The 17,346-nt window shown below is 38.8% G+C and overlaps 1 protein-coding gene and 1 long non-coding RNA gene across 6 annotated transcripts in view; one reads left to right on the top strand and one right to left on the bottom strand.

Annotated features, from left to right (window-relative positions):
• LOC309514987 overlaps positions 1-17,346 on the bottom strand; it is a 265,808-nt gene that overhangs the window by 104,409 nt on the left and 144,053 nt on the right. The window lies entirely within an intron of this gene.
• KMT5B (lysine methyltransferase 5B) overlaps positions 1-17,346 on the top strand; it is a 33,917-nt gene that overhangs the window by 9,000 nt on the left and 7,571 nt on the right. For 3 of the 5 annotated variants that reach the window (XM_082192230.1, XM_082192229.1, XM_082192232.1), the window contains exons 2-8: positions 3,075-3,310; positions 5,721-5,868; positions 12,508-12,673; positions 14,588-14,697; positions 15,492-15,658; positions 15,947-15,966; positions 16,080-16,216. In XM_082192230.1, coding sequence (XP_082048356.1) covers positions 3,151-3,310; positions 5,721-5,868; positions 12,508-12,673; positions 14,588-14,697; positions 15,492-15,658; positions 15,947-15,966; positions 16,080-16,216 — 908 coding nt within the window. In that variant the 5' untranslated portion in view covers positions 3,075-3,150. Of the gene's footprint in view, positions 1-1,456; positions 1,688-3,074; positions 3,311-5,720; positions 5,869-10,435; positions 12,285-12,507; positions 12,674-14,587; positions 14,698-15,491; positions 15,659-15,946; positions 15,967-16,079; positions 16,217-17,346 lie in introns of those variants that run through there. The other 2 variants (XM_082192231.1, XM_082192233.1) reach the window with 2 other exon arrangements.

Genomic DNA, 17,346 nt, shown 5'->3' with positions numbered 1-17,346 from the left:
AACACTCTGTGAGGTGAGTGGGGCTGAGAGACTTCAGAGAAGTGTGACTGGCCCAAGGTCACCCAGCAGCTGCATGTGGAGGAGCGGAGACGCGAACCCGGTTTCTGAAATCCCCCCCCCAAAAAAAACCCATTTAGTGGTGCATACAACACAAGAGTCCAGTGCATGTACTCTGGAAAGTGGGGGGCAGGAGAATATTGTGCAGCTTTCTTGTGTCTTCAGGAATGAGCAACATCCACATTTCTAGACAATAATTCTGCATAAAACTGAAACATTTCTTCTCATTCTAGGACAAGCATCCAATGCTAGGCAGTTGTTCTAGAAACTGCCATAAGACTGCGGCCAATCCATCATTCAGACAGCTTCAACACCCCTAACCATCAAGATGACGGACGTTTTTCATGTCTGTTAAAAATCACTTTAAACATGTTTTAATATTTAATATACTTCCCATTCTACTATGGGGCTGTTGGTGGTCTCCAATTAAAGGGATTCATTGAGAGCACATCCACAGTTTCAGCAATGTTGCTGCATTAAATGCTTGGGACCACTGACAGCCTTTGATGGACAGGCTTGCATGCCCACCCAGAAGCATCTTGTCCAGACTGAAGGCAGTTACGGTATGTGGGTATGCTAAAGAACAGTTAACCTGAGCATTTACTTGATGCCCTTCCCCAGAACAATCAACCATTATTCAACTACTGATCTAGATACAGATACCTCTGCTCCACAATGTCTTTACAGCTGCTTTGCCAGTAGAACATTGATGCTGACTACTGCTGAGTACTTCCAGAACAGCAATAGGTTACTTTGGTGGCCTGTCAAATCCTGCAACACTTTCTTCCTGAACTTTGTACTTGCATCCAGTCCCCTCTGCTGACATTGCAGTATACTGCTCCTGTATCCTGCTTCGTACTCCTTTATGTTCCTGACTGCTTTCTAAGTGAATTCAGTGGCTGCTGACTTCAGCTCATTCCCAACTTTGCCTTCACTTTTTGCTTTGGAGTGGATCTCTTGGTAGCTGGTCCACAATGGATTAGACCAGACTATTGCATGTTTCTTTTCCTTCTGTTCAGGCAATGGAATAAGGCTCCCTACAACTCAGCTGGTGAAAGGCAGCAAATCAAGATTCAGCCTGGAGTCACTCTTGAAAGGGACTGCCTTTGCCTGTTACTTTCAGAGTGCCTCACCAAACCTACAAAAAGGATAAGTGTTTGAGTACTAAGAGTGCTGCTGTGTGCGTTTCAGACTGTTTTCTCTTTTAACAAAAATGTAATTAGTGGGAAGTGCAGTTACATTTCTGCAGATATATACTTGCAATGAATCATCTTTTTCAAGTCAGTTTCTTGTCATGATTTCTCATACTGAACCAGTGCTGCAAAAAGCTATTCCAGAAGATATAATACAGGTGACTCTGAACTTACACTGCGGTTACATTCCAGGGATAGCCAAAATTGCATATGGTCAAAATGTATTGGGTTCGATGATGGATGGGATTGCCAAAGTCTTTTTTCCTGGATGCTTGCCCCCTTCCCTCCTCCTTTTTTATTTATTTCATTTTTTTTGCTAAGCACAAAGCTAAATGTACACAGTTTAAATGTTCGTAAAATGCGAGTTGCTTTTAATCCTCACAGTAGAAAAATGAAAGAGTTAAGGCCTAACACTCTCATCAACATATGGAATATAGGTGAGCATTGGGAACTGGAAAATACTGAGTTGCTTGCTCTCTGTATTATTGTCAATTGTGAAACCAGTGGTCAGTTTAATGACTAAAAGTAGTTAACAGCTTGTAATTTGAAAGAGATGAATGCAATTATGTGTATTGAGTTACCACGATTAAAGCTTTTGCTTTCATGTTATTTAAAATAGGCTTTTGCCTGGTAGCTTTTACACAGTAAGGAATTTCATGCAGGGAAATGCATGGATTTCCATGTAGGTGAATGAGCTGGTTGATAGTAGAGAGACAGATCACTCTGTTGTCTCCACCAGCCTTCTGAATACTGTGGTGGCTGTGGAGGAAGGCATGCATCACATCTTGCATGGAAATGCAGTGAATTGGTAGAGAAAAAGACAGAGGAATCTGTTCTTCCTCTACCTGCTATACATGTTAGTCATGGAGAAAGGAAAACCCCTTCTTCCGTAAAGGACTGCTAACTTTTCTGGACTTAATTTACAAGACTGGATTTTAAAAGCTGAGACTTACTCTGGTAGTAAAAGGTACTTTGTTATTGTATGTTCCAAACACTTAGTCTAAGCTTTGTGGTTGACCCTTCCATGAGTTAGTACAGCAAATCCCATATCAGTCAGTAATGTAATTGGACAATGAATTACAGGCAATGACTGAACACACATCTGAATGTTGCACAATTGCACGTGTGCACCAAACCTGGAAATGACCTGAAAACATCACTAAAAGGGTGGAACAGGGAAGAACGAGGCAGGGTATGCTTCTATGCACTCCGAGGCCAGGAATGGAACCCCTGCATGAAATGGTCATCAACTGTAATATACAGTCGTACCTTGGTTCTCAGTTCAATCGGAAGCCGCAGAAGCCGTATCGGACATTCGACTTCCCAAAAATGTTTGCAAACTGGAACACTCACTTTTGGGTTTGTGGTGTTCAGAAGCCAAAACCTTCAAGTTGCAAGGCGTTCGAGAATCAAGCTACGACTGTAGAACTCTGGCAACTTAAATGTATTGTAGTGGTAGTTGAAAAATGACTAGTTTGAGCTGAATTTACAAGTATGTATGTACACTGTACAATAGGGATCAAATAGCTCATGTTTTCTTTTAAGCCAATAGGGATTTAGGGTTCCTGTAAAGATGAGTTCATTCACAGACAGTATTTGTGGAGTATATTTTTTTCAGAACTGTATATGTTCTGTTGCTTTTTCTTTTAATGTTGTACACTGCTGTGGTATTATTAAGTGTTTAGCAGTCTCTACATGCTCCAAATACCTAATGTTCTGTGCATTGCCCACAGTATGTCAGTTATAGGCAATCAGACATATGCAGTAAATAAATAAATACATCACAGCAGAGTTTTTGACTATTGTGTATTCTGTTTCTACTAGGAAGCTGAACTACAATTAACTTCTTAAAGCCTTTGGAAGAAGGACTAAATGCAACGGGGACAAATTGCCTGTGGGAATGAAGTGGCTGGGAGAATCCAAGAACATGGTGGTGAATGGCCGGAGAAATGGAAGCAGATTATCTAATGATCACCATCAGAACCAGTCCAAATTGCAGCACCCTGGAAAGGAAAATCCAAAGACTGGCAAAAATGGCGTTGAGAGACGGTCAAGCAGATGTATGTATATGCTAATGTGATAGGAGTGATCTCTAGTTAATTATTTGTAATTTCTGGTTTCTTTATGGAATATTGTGGTGTGCATTTTTAATGTAATAAATGTATTTGTTGAGTATATTGTTTTCTCTGTACCCATTTACATTGTTTCTGGTTAACAAATTGCTTTATTGCATGACAGATTAATGTGGTTGAATAATTCTTATTTCTGAAATAAATCTTAAGTCCCAATAAAATGTGAATATTCTTCTATATTAAATGTGAATTATCAGAAAAATTGTGCATACCTCAATTTTTCCACATTTATGTTGTGTCCCAGAAAAACAAGGGATTATGCTGCAGTCTACAGCTATGAAATCAGTGGGAGATTACTTCACAAGGATATGGATTGTGGTCTTGGCGTTCATGGAAATAGTTGCAAGGACCTTGTGTTTATTCAGTTTAATTTCTTTTTACTTATGTCTTAGATATTAATAAAAATGATAAAATTGAGATTAAAAATCTGATGATCCTGCTCTATCATATGTAAGGAAAAGGTTGACCACTGTGCCCCAAGACACACTGTACTACTAAAAGGTTTTTGGTATTGCATAGCCATATGCAACTAATGACAGAAAAAAGTTTGCCACCTTCAGGCACGTGTATATGGTGTTGAAAGATAATCTTTATACAGTACTGACAGAAAGATCCTTTGTAATTCATTCTTATTATGCAGGTGTTTGTATTTCATGTGCCACTACAAATTTAAGTTGGTACAAAATTTGGCTGCCTGAAATTATCAGCTCTAACTTTTTTAAAAAGCAGGGGTACAAATATTTATTCAGAGGGTGGTCACCTGTGCTTCCCTGCTCCCATCTGCCTACAGCATGGCTGCTTTTCCTTTTGCACTTTTAGAACCTAGAAATCAAGAGCCTTACAAAGGGGATAGGGATCCTTCAATATCTGTTCTCCATGCTGGACAGCAAGTGGGATGCTGTGTCTCATGTTTCAGGCCTAATCTGAAGCTGGAAGGGGCTCTGCTAATAAATTTTGACAACTTGGTCACATTTTAAGCAAGACAGAGCTCATGCACATGGTCTACATGCATGATTTTTCACTTTCACGGAACAGTATTCATAATCTCATAAGAGATCACAGCTCCCTTATTATGCTGGTCATTGACCAAATGCATAAGCAGTTTTTCTATTTTTTCTGCAAGTCAACTACTGGCATACAATTGGAAACAACTCTGCTATGTTAAGTAGGGCTATACTACTGATGCTTCCAACTGCGCTTCCATTATATTTTAATTTTAAGCAACTGTTGTTTAATGTTAGAAGGGAAGTGAGATAGCTATGTGACTCTTTATCATTAAAATAGAGAAAGATTTGCCCAAAAGCAATTTCTGCATGTCACAGTCAACCAAGCATGTGCTAAGTATAAGGCCAGTTTGAGAAATTGTGTCTTCAAAATATTTGAAGTCTTTATCTACTCAACATTCACTAACCAACAGAAAACATGGTTAGCTCTCTGATTGGCAGGTTATGTAGTTTCCACAACTCATTTCACCAGCTCCAAATGTACGTCTCTGATGTCTTCTTCCTTCTCTGTTTTTGCCAGAACAGATCAAAACTTTTGAAAACCCAAATATTGACTTTGGATACCAATTAAATGCATACATGGCAATTTCTATAATTTATTTTGCATATGCAAAAGGGAATCCATAATATTCCCAACCTGAGCTTTTCAGGATTAAATAAACATTGTGCACTTCAGTTGGAAATGTGCAAAGCAAGACCAATATAAAATGAAATACAATATACCTCTTGCAAAAAGTTTTGTGGGTGCATTTAGGATGACACGTAGGCTTCATCTGAAAGGCACTACTGGTCATTTAGTCAAATACAAATAAGATAGAGGACTAGTTTCTTTCTAGAATAGCATCACTGCTGCCACCCTGCCAATCTTGTTTAGAATATATTTGTTTAGTGCTAGTTATATATTTAATAGTACTAATGACACCAAATAACTTTGGTGTTATTTGGTGGCTCTTTATGAACATTCAGTGATGCTGAATTAATCATTATGTCACCAAATAGTTTCATGTGGTATAAATTGGTATAAACTGAAGTTTAGGGGCCTCGTTTGTTACATTTAAAACTCTAAATTCCCCAAGGTCAGAGTGATGTATAAATTAAAAAAAAAAACAGACTATAAATAAAAAACAGGATGCAATTGGAGTCATACAGCAGAGACCTATTCTCCCACCTTACACTGCCTCCACTTTGAACTTCTATATTAGGACAAATCGCATTGGTCTCAAAGCTGTTTCTCATGTTGTTGTCCTTCATGGGATTGCCTCTTAAATGGGGAAGATCCAGAAGAATCAGTAGTCTATTTTGGCTAATACTAATATTTCTTTTGATTTATGCAGGTAGTGGTGGTTCGGGATTTGAGGGCCAAAGTCGCTACGTGCCTTCCTCTGGAATGTCTGCCAAGGAGCTGTGTGAGAACGATGACCTAGCAACTAGTTTGGTTCTTGATCCATATTTAGGTTTCCAAACACATAAAATGAACACTAGGTAACTTGCTTTGCTTTATCTATCTAGAAAACATAAATCCTTGTGTGTATTAATAGTAGATCTGAGCTCTCAAATTATGCTTGCTTTTTTAAAAAACCTTTCAAATAAAACAATGTGTTGGGAATTGTGCTTCAAATATTCCCTTGGGACCAGAATGTTTGGCCAAGTAGACTCATTCATTCATATTCTGTTTAATCTCCATTGTCTGCACCAGGTGATGCCTTAGGCTAAATCCTATAACCAAAGCTACAGAAATTCAGCTACCAAAATTTTGAATTATCCAGACCATTATATAAGTGTTCCCACATCTTACTATTCATGTGCTGATTAGATTTCTCACTCATTAACAACATGGAGAGCCATTACGATCAATCATCATTTAATGATTGATTGCTGCCTTTTATCACTCAGATTAGCTTTTATTAGGTGATTTGCTTGAGGTAATATGATTTGCAGATTGAACATGTGAGTTCTCCATTTATTGTTGTATTTTGTAGTAGGAATCTTTTCTTGTTATAATTCACATTCTTCTTGTTTTTCTATATACTATTGAGCGCACAATATAATTTTTATTTAGGTGGGTTCCATTTCTGTTTACTATTCTGGCACCAAGCTCAGTCTTCAGCATAATAAATAACACTTTTAATAGCCAACCTCTAAAGCATCTTGCTGAACTTAACGTTTCATCCTGGCTCAGAAGTGTACACAGCTTCGAAGCTTCTGGAATGCTCTGCAGCAACTGCACCATAGATGAAACAAGACCAACTCCTCAGAACAGATTTGTCTTGGGGGGGGGGAGACACAGTCCTTCTGTTTACAGAGACACAGTCCTTCTGTTTACAGAGCAACTTTGTTGGATGCAATCCTGTGAATTGTAAACCAAAGAAAACTTAGGTTACTGCTTGTGGCTTGTTTCGAAAAATCTTATTTGAGTCCAGGTTTGGATGGCACAATAAACCAGACTTTGACTGACTTTATCTGTCATGTGGCAGGAGTGGGATAGCACTCCAGGAACTTCTGGGTAGGATGTGCCAGTAAGATGCATTTTCACATTAAACCACAGTTCGTTTTAAACAATAGCTTAATGTGGCATATAGAGCAGGCCACTGTAGAGTTTTGAGATTCCCGTGGGGAGGGGATTCTAAGAATCTTGGAGATTTGTTTCTGTGTAGCTGTCTTTACTCTGGCTTTATTAGATGAGATCTTTCTGCTTAGACACACATTAAATTGAGTTTGAATAATCTGTCAGATTGTGGTGGCTTCAGGTATTAGGAGAACTTATTTCTGGTTGAAACTCATAGAATCATAGGAGGTTATTTTTCATAAGCCCTTGAAAAGAATGTTGCTTTAAATATTTCAATTCTGGATCTTCGTGTATCTTGACTTGGTGGGGGAAATGTTCTAATTCATAAAATGGTTGCTCTTTAAAATACTTATAAGCCTACTTAAAGATAATGCTCTACAAAAAAAGATAATGTTCTCCAAAAAAAAAGAAGAAAAAAAGGCCAAAAGTGATGTCTTTTGAACATAAAATCCACATCTGCTTGATCAAATCCTGGTTTAATAAGCTGGGATATACATGAGCTGCTTGCACTCGCAAGCAGCCTGTTTGCTCCCACCTCACCCTTCACACAAATGAGGAAATAAAGCAGGTCACTGTCGTTAACCATAGTTTCTTGTTACGTGGGAACTTTGGTTAATGGTTTCCAGACAGGCCAGAATTTGAAAGGCAACTTTAAATTACAGTTCACTGCATCTTCCTGATTTGTTTCACTGCTCATGTGAAGGGAGAAACAAAGCTGGAGCAGAAGGGTTGTGTGTAAGGTTATGAAACTCATGTGTATCCTGTCTTATTAAGCCAGGATTTGATTGTGTGAGCTGAACCAGTGTACCTTGTCATCTAAATGAAATTATTAATGGATTTCTGAATAACACATTTCAGCTGTTTATAAAAAAGAATCCAATCACAGGGTTGTTGTTTTTTTTTAAAAGAGAAGTCTTTATTCACTCTATATTCATTAATGTCTTCAGTTCCTTCCTCTATCCCTGTGCTGGAGATGTTTTTGATATATTTAGTTCAGTAATGGTTTCTGACACAGTGGTCATGAGAGAGTCGGGATAGATTAACCACTGCAGTAAGAAGAAGATGAGTTAGAGATGAGATTTTCAAAATATTCCATTTTCAACTTTCACTTTTATTTTAAAATAAGGGCAAATTTTGCAGCAGAAAGCAACTTGCTGGTCCTCAGCTGAACCGCACAGGCATTTTGACTTCTTTACAATTTGAGGCATAGGTCATCATGTGTATTGAAGGTATGGAAGTAAAGTAGTCCTAGGGAGCTAAGTCTGATGCCTTGCTCTTTAATAACCGACTGGACATTTGTGTAGAAACAGCACATATTAAGTCAGTTTGTAAGTGTTTCTTTACACTGGCAGCATAATCTTTTCCCTTTGACTGGCATCTTAGACTTGTCTTGCTATGGCAGGCTAGAGAACCTGTCACCCTCTATCTCGCAATGGCCCCAGCCAGTGGGGCCTGTGGTGAGGGATGACTGGAGTTGCAGCCCAGCAACATCCCATGGACCACAGGTTTCTTTCCCCCGGGGTATGGTTTTTTGTAGCTTATAATTGATGGATAACTCATTCAGGGTGAAAATTGGTGCTCCTGTTTACAGTTGGAGCTGGGGAATACACTTGAACTGGATAACCTTGTTTGGATCCTGAGAGCCATTGAATTGAGATCTACCCCAATAAAGTCTGAAATACAACTGTGAAGGTCCATCACGATTCCTCAGCTGCTGGTTTTCAACAGTTGTTATGGTTTGACATTCCAAGAGGAATAGGTCCCTGAAATCCCTATACATTTATTTTTAAAGTTATTTGTCATAAATTTTCTTCCCACTCCATCAATTCTTTCTGATAAGTTTGGAAGATGCTTAAGTATTTCTGTGTTCTGCCCAAAAGCTCATTCTTGCTTTCTGGTTATGCTTCCAGTCAATGCTGTTTGAGCTAGTGTTACCTAGTGCGACCCCAGTCAGCCATGACTCTTTTTAAATAATGTGTCACTTTTCTATAATCAGTTTGAGAATAAGTGTTTACTACAAGTGATCTTGATGGTTTTACCAGAGTACCTTGCTGGGAAAAATGCTATTCTCTTTTAATACCTCAAGAACTCTGCAAATGCAGGCTAGAGCCCCAATAATTTTTTTATTCCCTATTTGTTCAGTGTGGAAACCAATATTTTTGCTTGTGGGAATCTTTGATTGTCAGAGCTCTTCCTTTGTTTTTGTTTGTTTCCCATAGTAGAACTCACTTTGCTTGCAGTAGTTTGTGTGGAGAGCTGCACAAAATGCTCTGTTGGGAACCACCCGGAATGGCTGGCGAAACAGGCAGATGGGTGGGGTATAAATAATAAATTCTTCTTCTTCTTCTTCTTCTTCTTCTTCTTCTTCTTCTTCTTCTTCTCCTCCTCCTCCTCCTCCTCCTCCTCCTCCTCCTCCTTGGTAACAAGAGAGTTGGACTACTGTAATGAACTATACCTTCCATTGATAACAGTTCAAAAACTTTAATTAGTTCAGAATGCTGCTGCCTGACTGCTAACTGGGGCTGAGCTGTGACACTGTTATTTCTTACCAGCACTGAAGCAGTTTCACTGGCTCCCAGTCAATTTCCAAGCTCTTTTCACAGAGCTGGGCCTTCTCCTGCACCATTGCATCTGACTGACTAAGTCATCATCTAAGGTGAAATGGATGGAAACCAGGGAGAGGGTTTTTGTTGTTGTTGCAGCCGATCTTTGAAAGGAATTCCCTGGGAGGGATTCCCTGCCACCTGTGTTAATTTCTTAATACCAAATAAAGATCTTTGGAGTACTCCTGGATCCAAATTGTTGACTTTTGGATCCAAACTGGTGACCTCAGTGACTAGACTGGGGTGCCTATATCCATCTTTGGCTGGTTCACAGCTACCAGTCCCTTTTGGACAGATATGACTAGTATAGGGACAGCTATCTAGAAGCAGCACTGGCAAGAAGTAAATACTCTTGGGTGTATGGTTCAAGATGCCAAGTAATAGTGGAGTCCTGTACTTTTTTATTATTATCAAGTTACAAGCATGGGTGAATGTCTTATAGACACACTCCATAGAATTCCAAGTGGCGGAAAAGCATACTGCTATTTGTCCATGGTGAATACATATTTTTTTTAGTTCAAGATTGGGTTCTTTTGCATACTCTCTCTATTGTTTTTAATATTCGGTTGGAAGCCGCCCAGAGTGGCTGGGAAAACCCAGCCAGATGGGTGGGGTATAAATAATAAATTATTATTATTAGCACTTAATCCATGATATTTTCAAGAAAGAAACACTCATTTGCAAACAAGGGTTTGCAAGAGATATTTAAGAACATGTTAGGAATTATAAAAATGAGAGAATTATTAAATGCAAACTGTCCTACATACAAACATTTAATTGAAAGCAGACATTGATAAAATATCTTTAAAATGTTTAGAACACAGTTTCACTTCCTCTCTTTTGACTAGTTTTTCAGCCCAAATAAAATTGATACTAACATTTGTTGTCACCAGACTAGAAAATATTTAAGGTTTCATACCCATATCTAAAGTCACTCTGTGTATTGGGATATGTGCTTATAAAAGCAAGCATTTGTTCTCAATACATAGTAGTTATATTTGATTTTTGGCTAGGATTGATGAAAGTATTCTGTACACTTTGAAAATTTTGAACATACATTTTTTTCTATGGCCTATGACAAAAGGAAAGGACAAAGCGGGGGACTTCAAGAGTATATTGAAAATGCTTTTGTTTAGCAGTTGTGCAGTGCAATCCTATGCATGTTTACTTGGAAATCGCATTGAGCTCCATGGACTTGCTCTGTAGAAAGTGTTCAGGATTGCAGCCTTAATGCTTCTGACAGAAATGTTGGGTCGGGTGGCTTCTTGACCCCAGTAGCTCACACAGGGAAACTAGACTATAAAACTGCAAGATATTCATAGATTTACATTGCTAGTTTTTGAACCCAGGTAAGTCCTCTATTCTAATGGTTGCAATTTTAGAAATTTGTATTTCTAATGACAATGCCTGCCTGTTACCACCTGAAATCTTAAGGTTCCAGTTTGTAATAATTTATTGTAGCCAAACTTTTCTTAACCTTCTGTTTTAGCTTTCCTCCAGACATTTTGGAGGACAATAACTTTTATACCTGACAACATGGCCAATGGTTACTGCTGTTAAATATTTGAAAGTGTCTTTCAAACTTCCCCAGCACTGATCTCCTAAGCAGGCCAGGTTCTTTAATTGTAAAGATAAAATCCCCATTCCTATAGCTGTTTTTGCGATTCATCTTTACATCTGAAAATCAACAGCAACACAGGATGATATTTTTAAACAACATTCCAGCATTCCAGATGTGGCTTCCCCAGTGTCTTGTGCAAGGGTACTGATGTTTCCCTATGCTTACTGGAAACACTCCACTCCACTGTGTTCATTGACTGCATTTACCTTTAGCGTCATTTCATAGGGCCATATCCTGACCAAGATCAGCACTTCCTAACTTCTTGGTGTGCACAAATTTCAGCAACACATTCCTTTTCCTCTCTCAAAGTAATTCCTGAGACTGTTGAATAAGGTCCTTGAGGAACTCATCCTGTTTGTTCTTTGCTTGTGTTAGCAAAACTGTCACTATAAGAAATAATTTTTCTAAGGAATGAGGGCAAGAGTTTTGGGAATCTTCCTGTGGCAGACTACATACCTTAGAAATGTGGCCATTGTTTTGAATTTGTGCCTAGAATACCAAATCAGTTGCCCAAGATTTTTGAATTCCACTGCTGGTGTCAAGAGGGAGACCTGCTTGCAACCATTTTTGGCTATTGGTCTGCAATGCTATGTCTGCATTCTAAGATTATACTTGAGGTGGTCATAGATTGTGGGGATGATGCCATACAAATTTACAACAATCTGTACACAGATCAGGGCCAAGCCCAGTTTACAGCTTTGCTTGCTTGGAAATGTAATTTCTTAAACAATGTTACATGGAATGAAGCACCACTCAATACTTAGAGCTGTGTTGTGTGTTAAGCATCTTTAAGGGTTGGTGTCAGTGGCTCAAATTTTGAGGGTGAAGTGTGTTGTTTCAGTGCTGCTAATCCCTGTAACCCAGATGTGTGGGATATGTCAGTCTAGACTGCTCTGCTGCAAGACAACATGACTGACAAGAATTGGCACTGGTTTTGTTTTGTTTGTTTATTTATTTATTTATTTTGGTATTTCTGTGCCGCCCCATAACCGAAGTTCTCTATGTTACATCTGCACAGCTGGCTTCCTACATGAGTGCAGGTGCCTCAGAGGAAAAGACTCTTGTCATTCCCATTAATGGGACACTTCCAACTGTTAACAGCTGCCAGGTATGCTGCTTAGAATACAACATTCCAAATAAACATCTCCACAGCTCTGTAAATAAGGAATCTAATAGCTGTGTTTCTGTTACATTTATTTCCTTTAATACTCAAGAGTTGTGTAGAGCCTGCTGATGGCAATGTTCATTTTTATTTATGGCCCTCTCTCAGTGATTGCTCTAGACATATATAAAGTAAGTAAGCGAAACATGACTAATATCTTGCTTTTTAGATTTCGACCAATAAAAGGAAGGCAGGAGGAATTAAAAGAGGTGATTGAGCGTTTTAAAAAAGATGAGCACTTGGAAAAAGCCTTCAAGTCCTTGACATCAGGTGACTGGGCCCGGCACTATTTTCTTAACAAGAACAAAATGCAGGAAAGGTTGTTCAAGGAACATGTAGGTATATTTATAATTAATCCAAGTCCAAGTTAGTGTTTGGTTTACAAGGTGTTGTGAATGTTATTCAACTGAAACTGCTTGTGTTGTCTACCCTTGCTTTTAGCTTCAGCAAATACTGCTTTGGATTTTTTTTAAAAAAATCAAATTGATAGAAATTAATTTAATGGAAATTTATGGAGACTGTTCTCCATACTTAACTGGCCAACATGGTCGAAGCTATAATGGTCTGTAGGTACGCCACTAGTTTGAAGGGACTGTGAGGGCCATCTAGTCCAACCCCGTGCAATGGAGGAATCTTTTGCCCAACGATTGTAGAAAGATGCAGTCAAAAAGACTGTTCAGAAGGAATAATAGGAAATAATTCATTATTTAGTAAATGCCCTCCATAGTTATAGGCAGGTGCAGACTGAACACTGCTGATTGTTTAACCATGATTAAATGTTCACCAGGATTATGTCTGCCCTGCCCCCAATTGAAGGTATATATGACTTTGAATTGATGCATTAAAATAATCAGGCTACAACTTTGCCTTGTCAGTAAGGTATGGGTGGTATTTATGTAGGTTTTACTCAGAGTACATCCATTGAAATTAATGAACGTGAGCCCATTAATTTCAGTGGATCTGCTGTGAGTTAAACTAGTTGAATGCCACCCTAAATTTGTATTGGTAGTGGCAATAAGTATTGTATTGTAGTGGGGTGGTGATAAGTTTTCCACTAGAAGGCCTGGAGACTGAATTGAAGGGGGGAAATGAGGAATTCTGAAAATACTTTAGAAAGATAAGACCTAATACTCAATGTATTGTATTGAAGCTTTTTATTTATTTATTTATTTATTTGGAAGCATAGAATTTGAGTTCCAAGCCATAGATCTCTGGAGAGTTCATTGTTGTACAGTACTTGATGTCTAGACTAAACCAGCTTCGGATAGCTTGGGCTAGGATATTCAAGAATGAAGGCCAAACTCTTCAATTACGAAGATACTTTCCATCCTCCCTTTCTCAGCATAAGAGTGAAAGATAGCACTTTTCATAAAACCGTAGAGTTGGAAGGGGTCCTGAGGGTCATTCAGTCCAAACCCTGCAATGCAGAAATAGGCAGCTGTCCCATATGGGGATCAAACTTGCAATGTTGGCATAATCAGCACCATGCTTTAACCAACTGAGTGAATTTAAGGACAATGTTAAAGGGATTGTTTTATGAAATCCATATTTAGCCGTATTTTTCTTTAGTGTAAAGTTATGTGAAGTGAGTTTGTGAGAGAGGGTTGACCACATAAAAATAATAAGCTTGTACACCAGGCATCCTCAAACTTGGCCCTCCAGAAGTTTTGGAACTACAACTCCCATCATCTCTAGCTAACAGGACCAGTGGCCAGGGATGATGGGAATTGTAGTCCCAAAGCATCTGGAGGGCCGAGTTTGGGCGTGCCTCTTGCACATCCATCAAACAACAATACAGTGGTACCTCAGTTTAAGAACAGCCCTGTTTACGAACTATTTGGTTTATGAACTCCACAAAACCGGAAGTAGTGTCCTGGTTTACGAACTTTACCTTGGTCTAAGAATGGAATCTGAATGGTGGAAGGGCACCGGCAGCGGCAGGCCTCAATAGGAAAAGCGCACCTTGGTTTAAGAACAGTTTTGGTTTAAGAACGGACTTCCGGAACGGATTAAGTTCATAAACTGAGGTACCACTGTACAACATAACAGAAGCAGCAATTCTCTCTCTGCAACCCAGTAAAAATTGTTCCATAAATGCAACACAGAATAAGTGTATTTCTAAGGTCCATTTTAAAACTTCTGGTGCTTGTCCAATCTCATTTGAAATCAAGTTGCCAGATGTGGAACAACTGATTCACATCAAGTAATGCAGCTGTTCTGTATAATATTTTTTCTTTCCCCCCTTACAGGTATTTATTTATTTACGAATGTTTGCAACTGACAGTGGATTTGAAATATTGCCATGCAATCGGTATTCATCAGAGCAAAATGGAGCCAAAATAGTTGCAACAAAAGAGTGGCAAGTATTGCAATAATATTAGTGCTACACCAAGTTCTTGTGATGTTCAACTTCTGATATGAAACTTGCTGATGGGGGAGAATGTGGGGAACTTGCTTTCTACCCCCCCCCCCCCGTTTTTAATGTTTGTTTGCAGCCATTGTTCCTCAGATCTGCTATCTCTTCTTCAGTGCTACTTTTTTTATTTCTTTGAGTGATCCCACCCCATCAAGCATGCATCCATCCACGTTTTGGAAGCATATTCCAGTGCCCAGTTGGACCAACTTCACCTGCTATGATACATTAGTTTCTTTACCACAGTGTGGTCATAGGGGGAGCATTCTCTGGGGATTGTAGGAAGCTGAATTACTGTTGGATATGACATGTACAGTGAACTGCTGATTACAGTGGTACCTCTAGTTGTGGACACGATCCATTCCGGGATGCCATTCGCATCCCGAAAAGTCCGCAACATAACAGAAGCAGAAGTATACACTTCCGGGTTTGCCGTGTTCGCAACCCAAAAAGCCCCAACGTGAAGCAAACTCAACAAGAGGTATGACTGTAATTGGAATTGTTTCACTTCAGAGATACCATGTATAGTCTCCTGGCTTTTTAATAAGAAGTTATCAAAAAAGATTTCCTTGCCTAGCCCAGGGGACAAGTGAACAAACAAATGTACAGAATGCAACTGTATTTCATCCTTTTAAAATATTTTTATGCTGGAGAAAGACTACATTAATAAATTAATATTAAATTAATTAATATGTATTGTTTGTTCTGTTAACTAAAGAGTTTCTTCCTTCATTTGTTAGGAAACGAAATGACAAAATAGAGTTATTGGTGGGTTGTATTGCTGAACTCTCTGAATTAGAAGAGAACATGCTGCTCAGACATGGAGAGAATGACTTCAGCGTCATGTACTCAACACGGAAGAATTGTGCTCAACTGTGGCTTGGTCCAGCTGCATTCATCAATCATGGTAAGTAAAAAACACACACAATGGGATTAATTGTTATATTCAGGACTACTTTTAATTTATTTCTTGATTTGGAGTACATTTCTCTCCTGTGTTTTATTAGAATGATCTAGAATACCTTTAATGCCCTTTTAAAATGTGCAATATTTTTCTTACTTAGTGATACACCTAATTGTTCAGTTGAGTATTACCATAAGTAAATTAGTATGAAACCTTACTTTAGATATTTGTAACTATTCATGTTCCAGGTCTTATCAGCAGTTAATTGATTTTCTTTTGTACTTTTTTCAGATTGCAGACCCAACTGTAAGGTATGTGGTCAGGGTTTTTTAATCCTCCAAACTAGCTTTTTAAATATATGGATGTTTTAAAATTATTTTTGATTAACTGAGTAATACTACATGTCCCTTATTGCCCTTCATAGTTTGTGTCAACTGGCCGGGATACAGCATGTGTGAAAGCTCTGCGCGATATTGAACCTGGAGAAGAAATTTCTTGTTACTACGGGGATGGGTTTTTTGGAGAAAATAATGAATTCTGTGAATGCTACACATGTGAAAGGTATGTTCTAGTCATGTAAACAGTGAACTGAAATACAATGCAGTTGCACTGTACACCTGCGTTGTTGATCTGTGCGTGTGTCGCTAGTCTTGCAAGAACTTGACTTCAGCATCCAAAAGTCATTCCCCTTCCATAAGAGGTACACTGATATCTCATGCATTCTTGTTGAATCCATCTGTGAGCCCTTCTCTGATGTCCTCCAAAGAAGGACTGAAAAGAAAACATGTGAAAACTGGACTGCTGTGAGTAGCTGGCATTTGAATTGTTGCTTGAAATTCAAGCATACTCTGTGTGCCATGAGTGAGGTATTTCATCAGTGCCAAAACACTAGAAAAGAATGGTAACTTCGTAGATTGCCCATCTTTTCCCCTCTCTGCCACTACCACAGTAGACATGTAGAATTAAGTGTGGGAAGTAGCTCCAGAGCTCTTTCTGTATAATTCCTATCTCCCTCTCTGCCATGGCTCCCAGTTCTTACTCTAAAGGCAAATTTGCATGCTGTGTCAGCCAGGCTCTTGAAAATCAACCCAAGAGTGATAATGCTTGGGATCAAAAGAGCTGTTCAAGCTCGCATCAGGAGCTTCTGTTAGCCAAGTGGAATTTTTACTTTTAACATAGAAGAGCTGATCCCAATGCCATGTTGCACAGACAGCTTTGGAAACCTCATTTGCAAACAAGCTTCACAGCTCTCCAGATTTTCCATGCAATGTAGTATTGAATTTGCATAGAATTGAAACTTTGCCCCCTTCAGTGTACAGTTATTTGAATCTTTGCATACCTCACACATTAAATTAAATCATACTTGAGCAATGCTCTTGTTTTACCCAATTCCTTATTATTCTATAATGTTGTGTGCCCATTAAATAAATAAGTTACACTGTACCATTTTTCAACTTAATACTAATAATTTTATTATTTGTACCCCACTCATCTGACTGGGTTGCCCCAGCCATTCTGGACGGCTTCCAACAAAATATAAAAACACAATGAGACATCACACATTAAAAACTTCCCTATACAGGGCTGCCTTCACACATAGTTGTTTATCTCCTTGACACCTGATGGGAGGGCATTCCACAGGACGGGCACCACTACCAAGAAGGCCCTCTGCCTGGATCCTTGTAACTTCA

Source organism: Podarcis vaucheri (genome assembly GCF_965113315.1).
Source record: "Podarcis vaucheri genome assembly, chromosome: 1".
Taxonomy (NCBI): domain Eukaryota; kingdom Metazoa; phylum Chordata; class Lepidosauria; order Squamata; family Lacertidae; genus Podarcis; species Podarcis vaucheri.
Note: the sequence above shows the minus strand (reverse complement) of the source record. Positions and strands in the feature narration are given on the sequence as shown.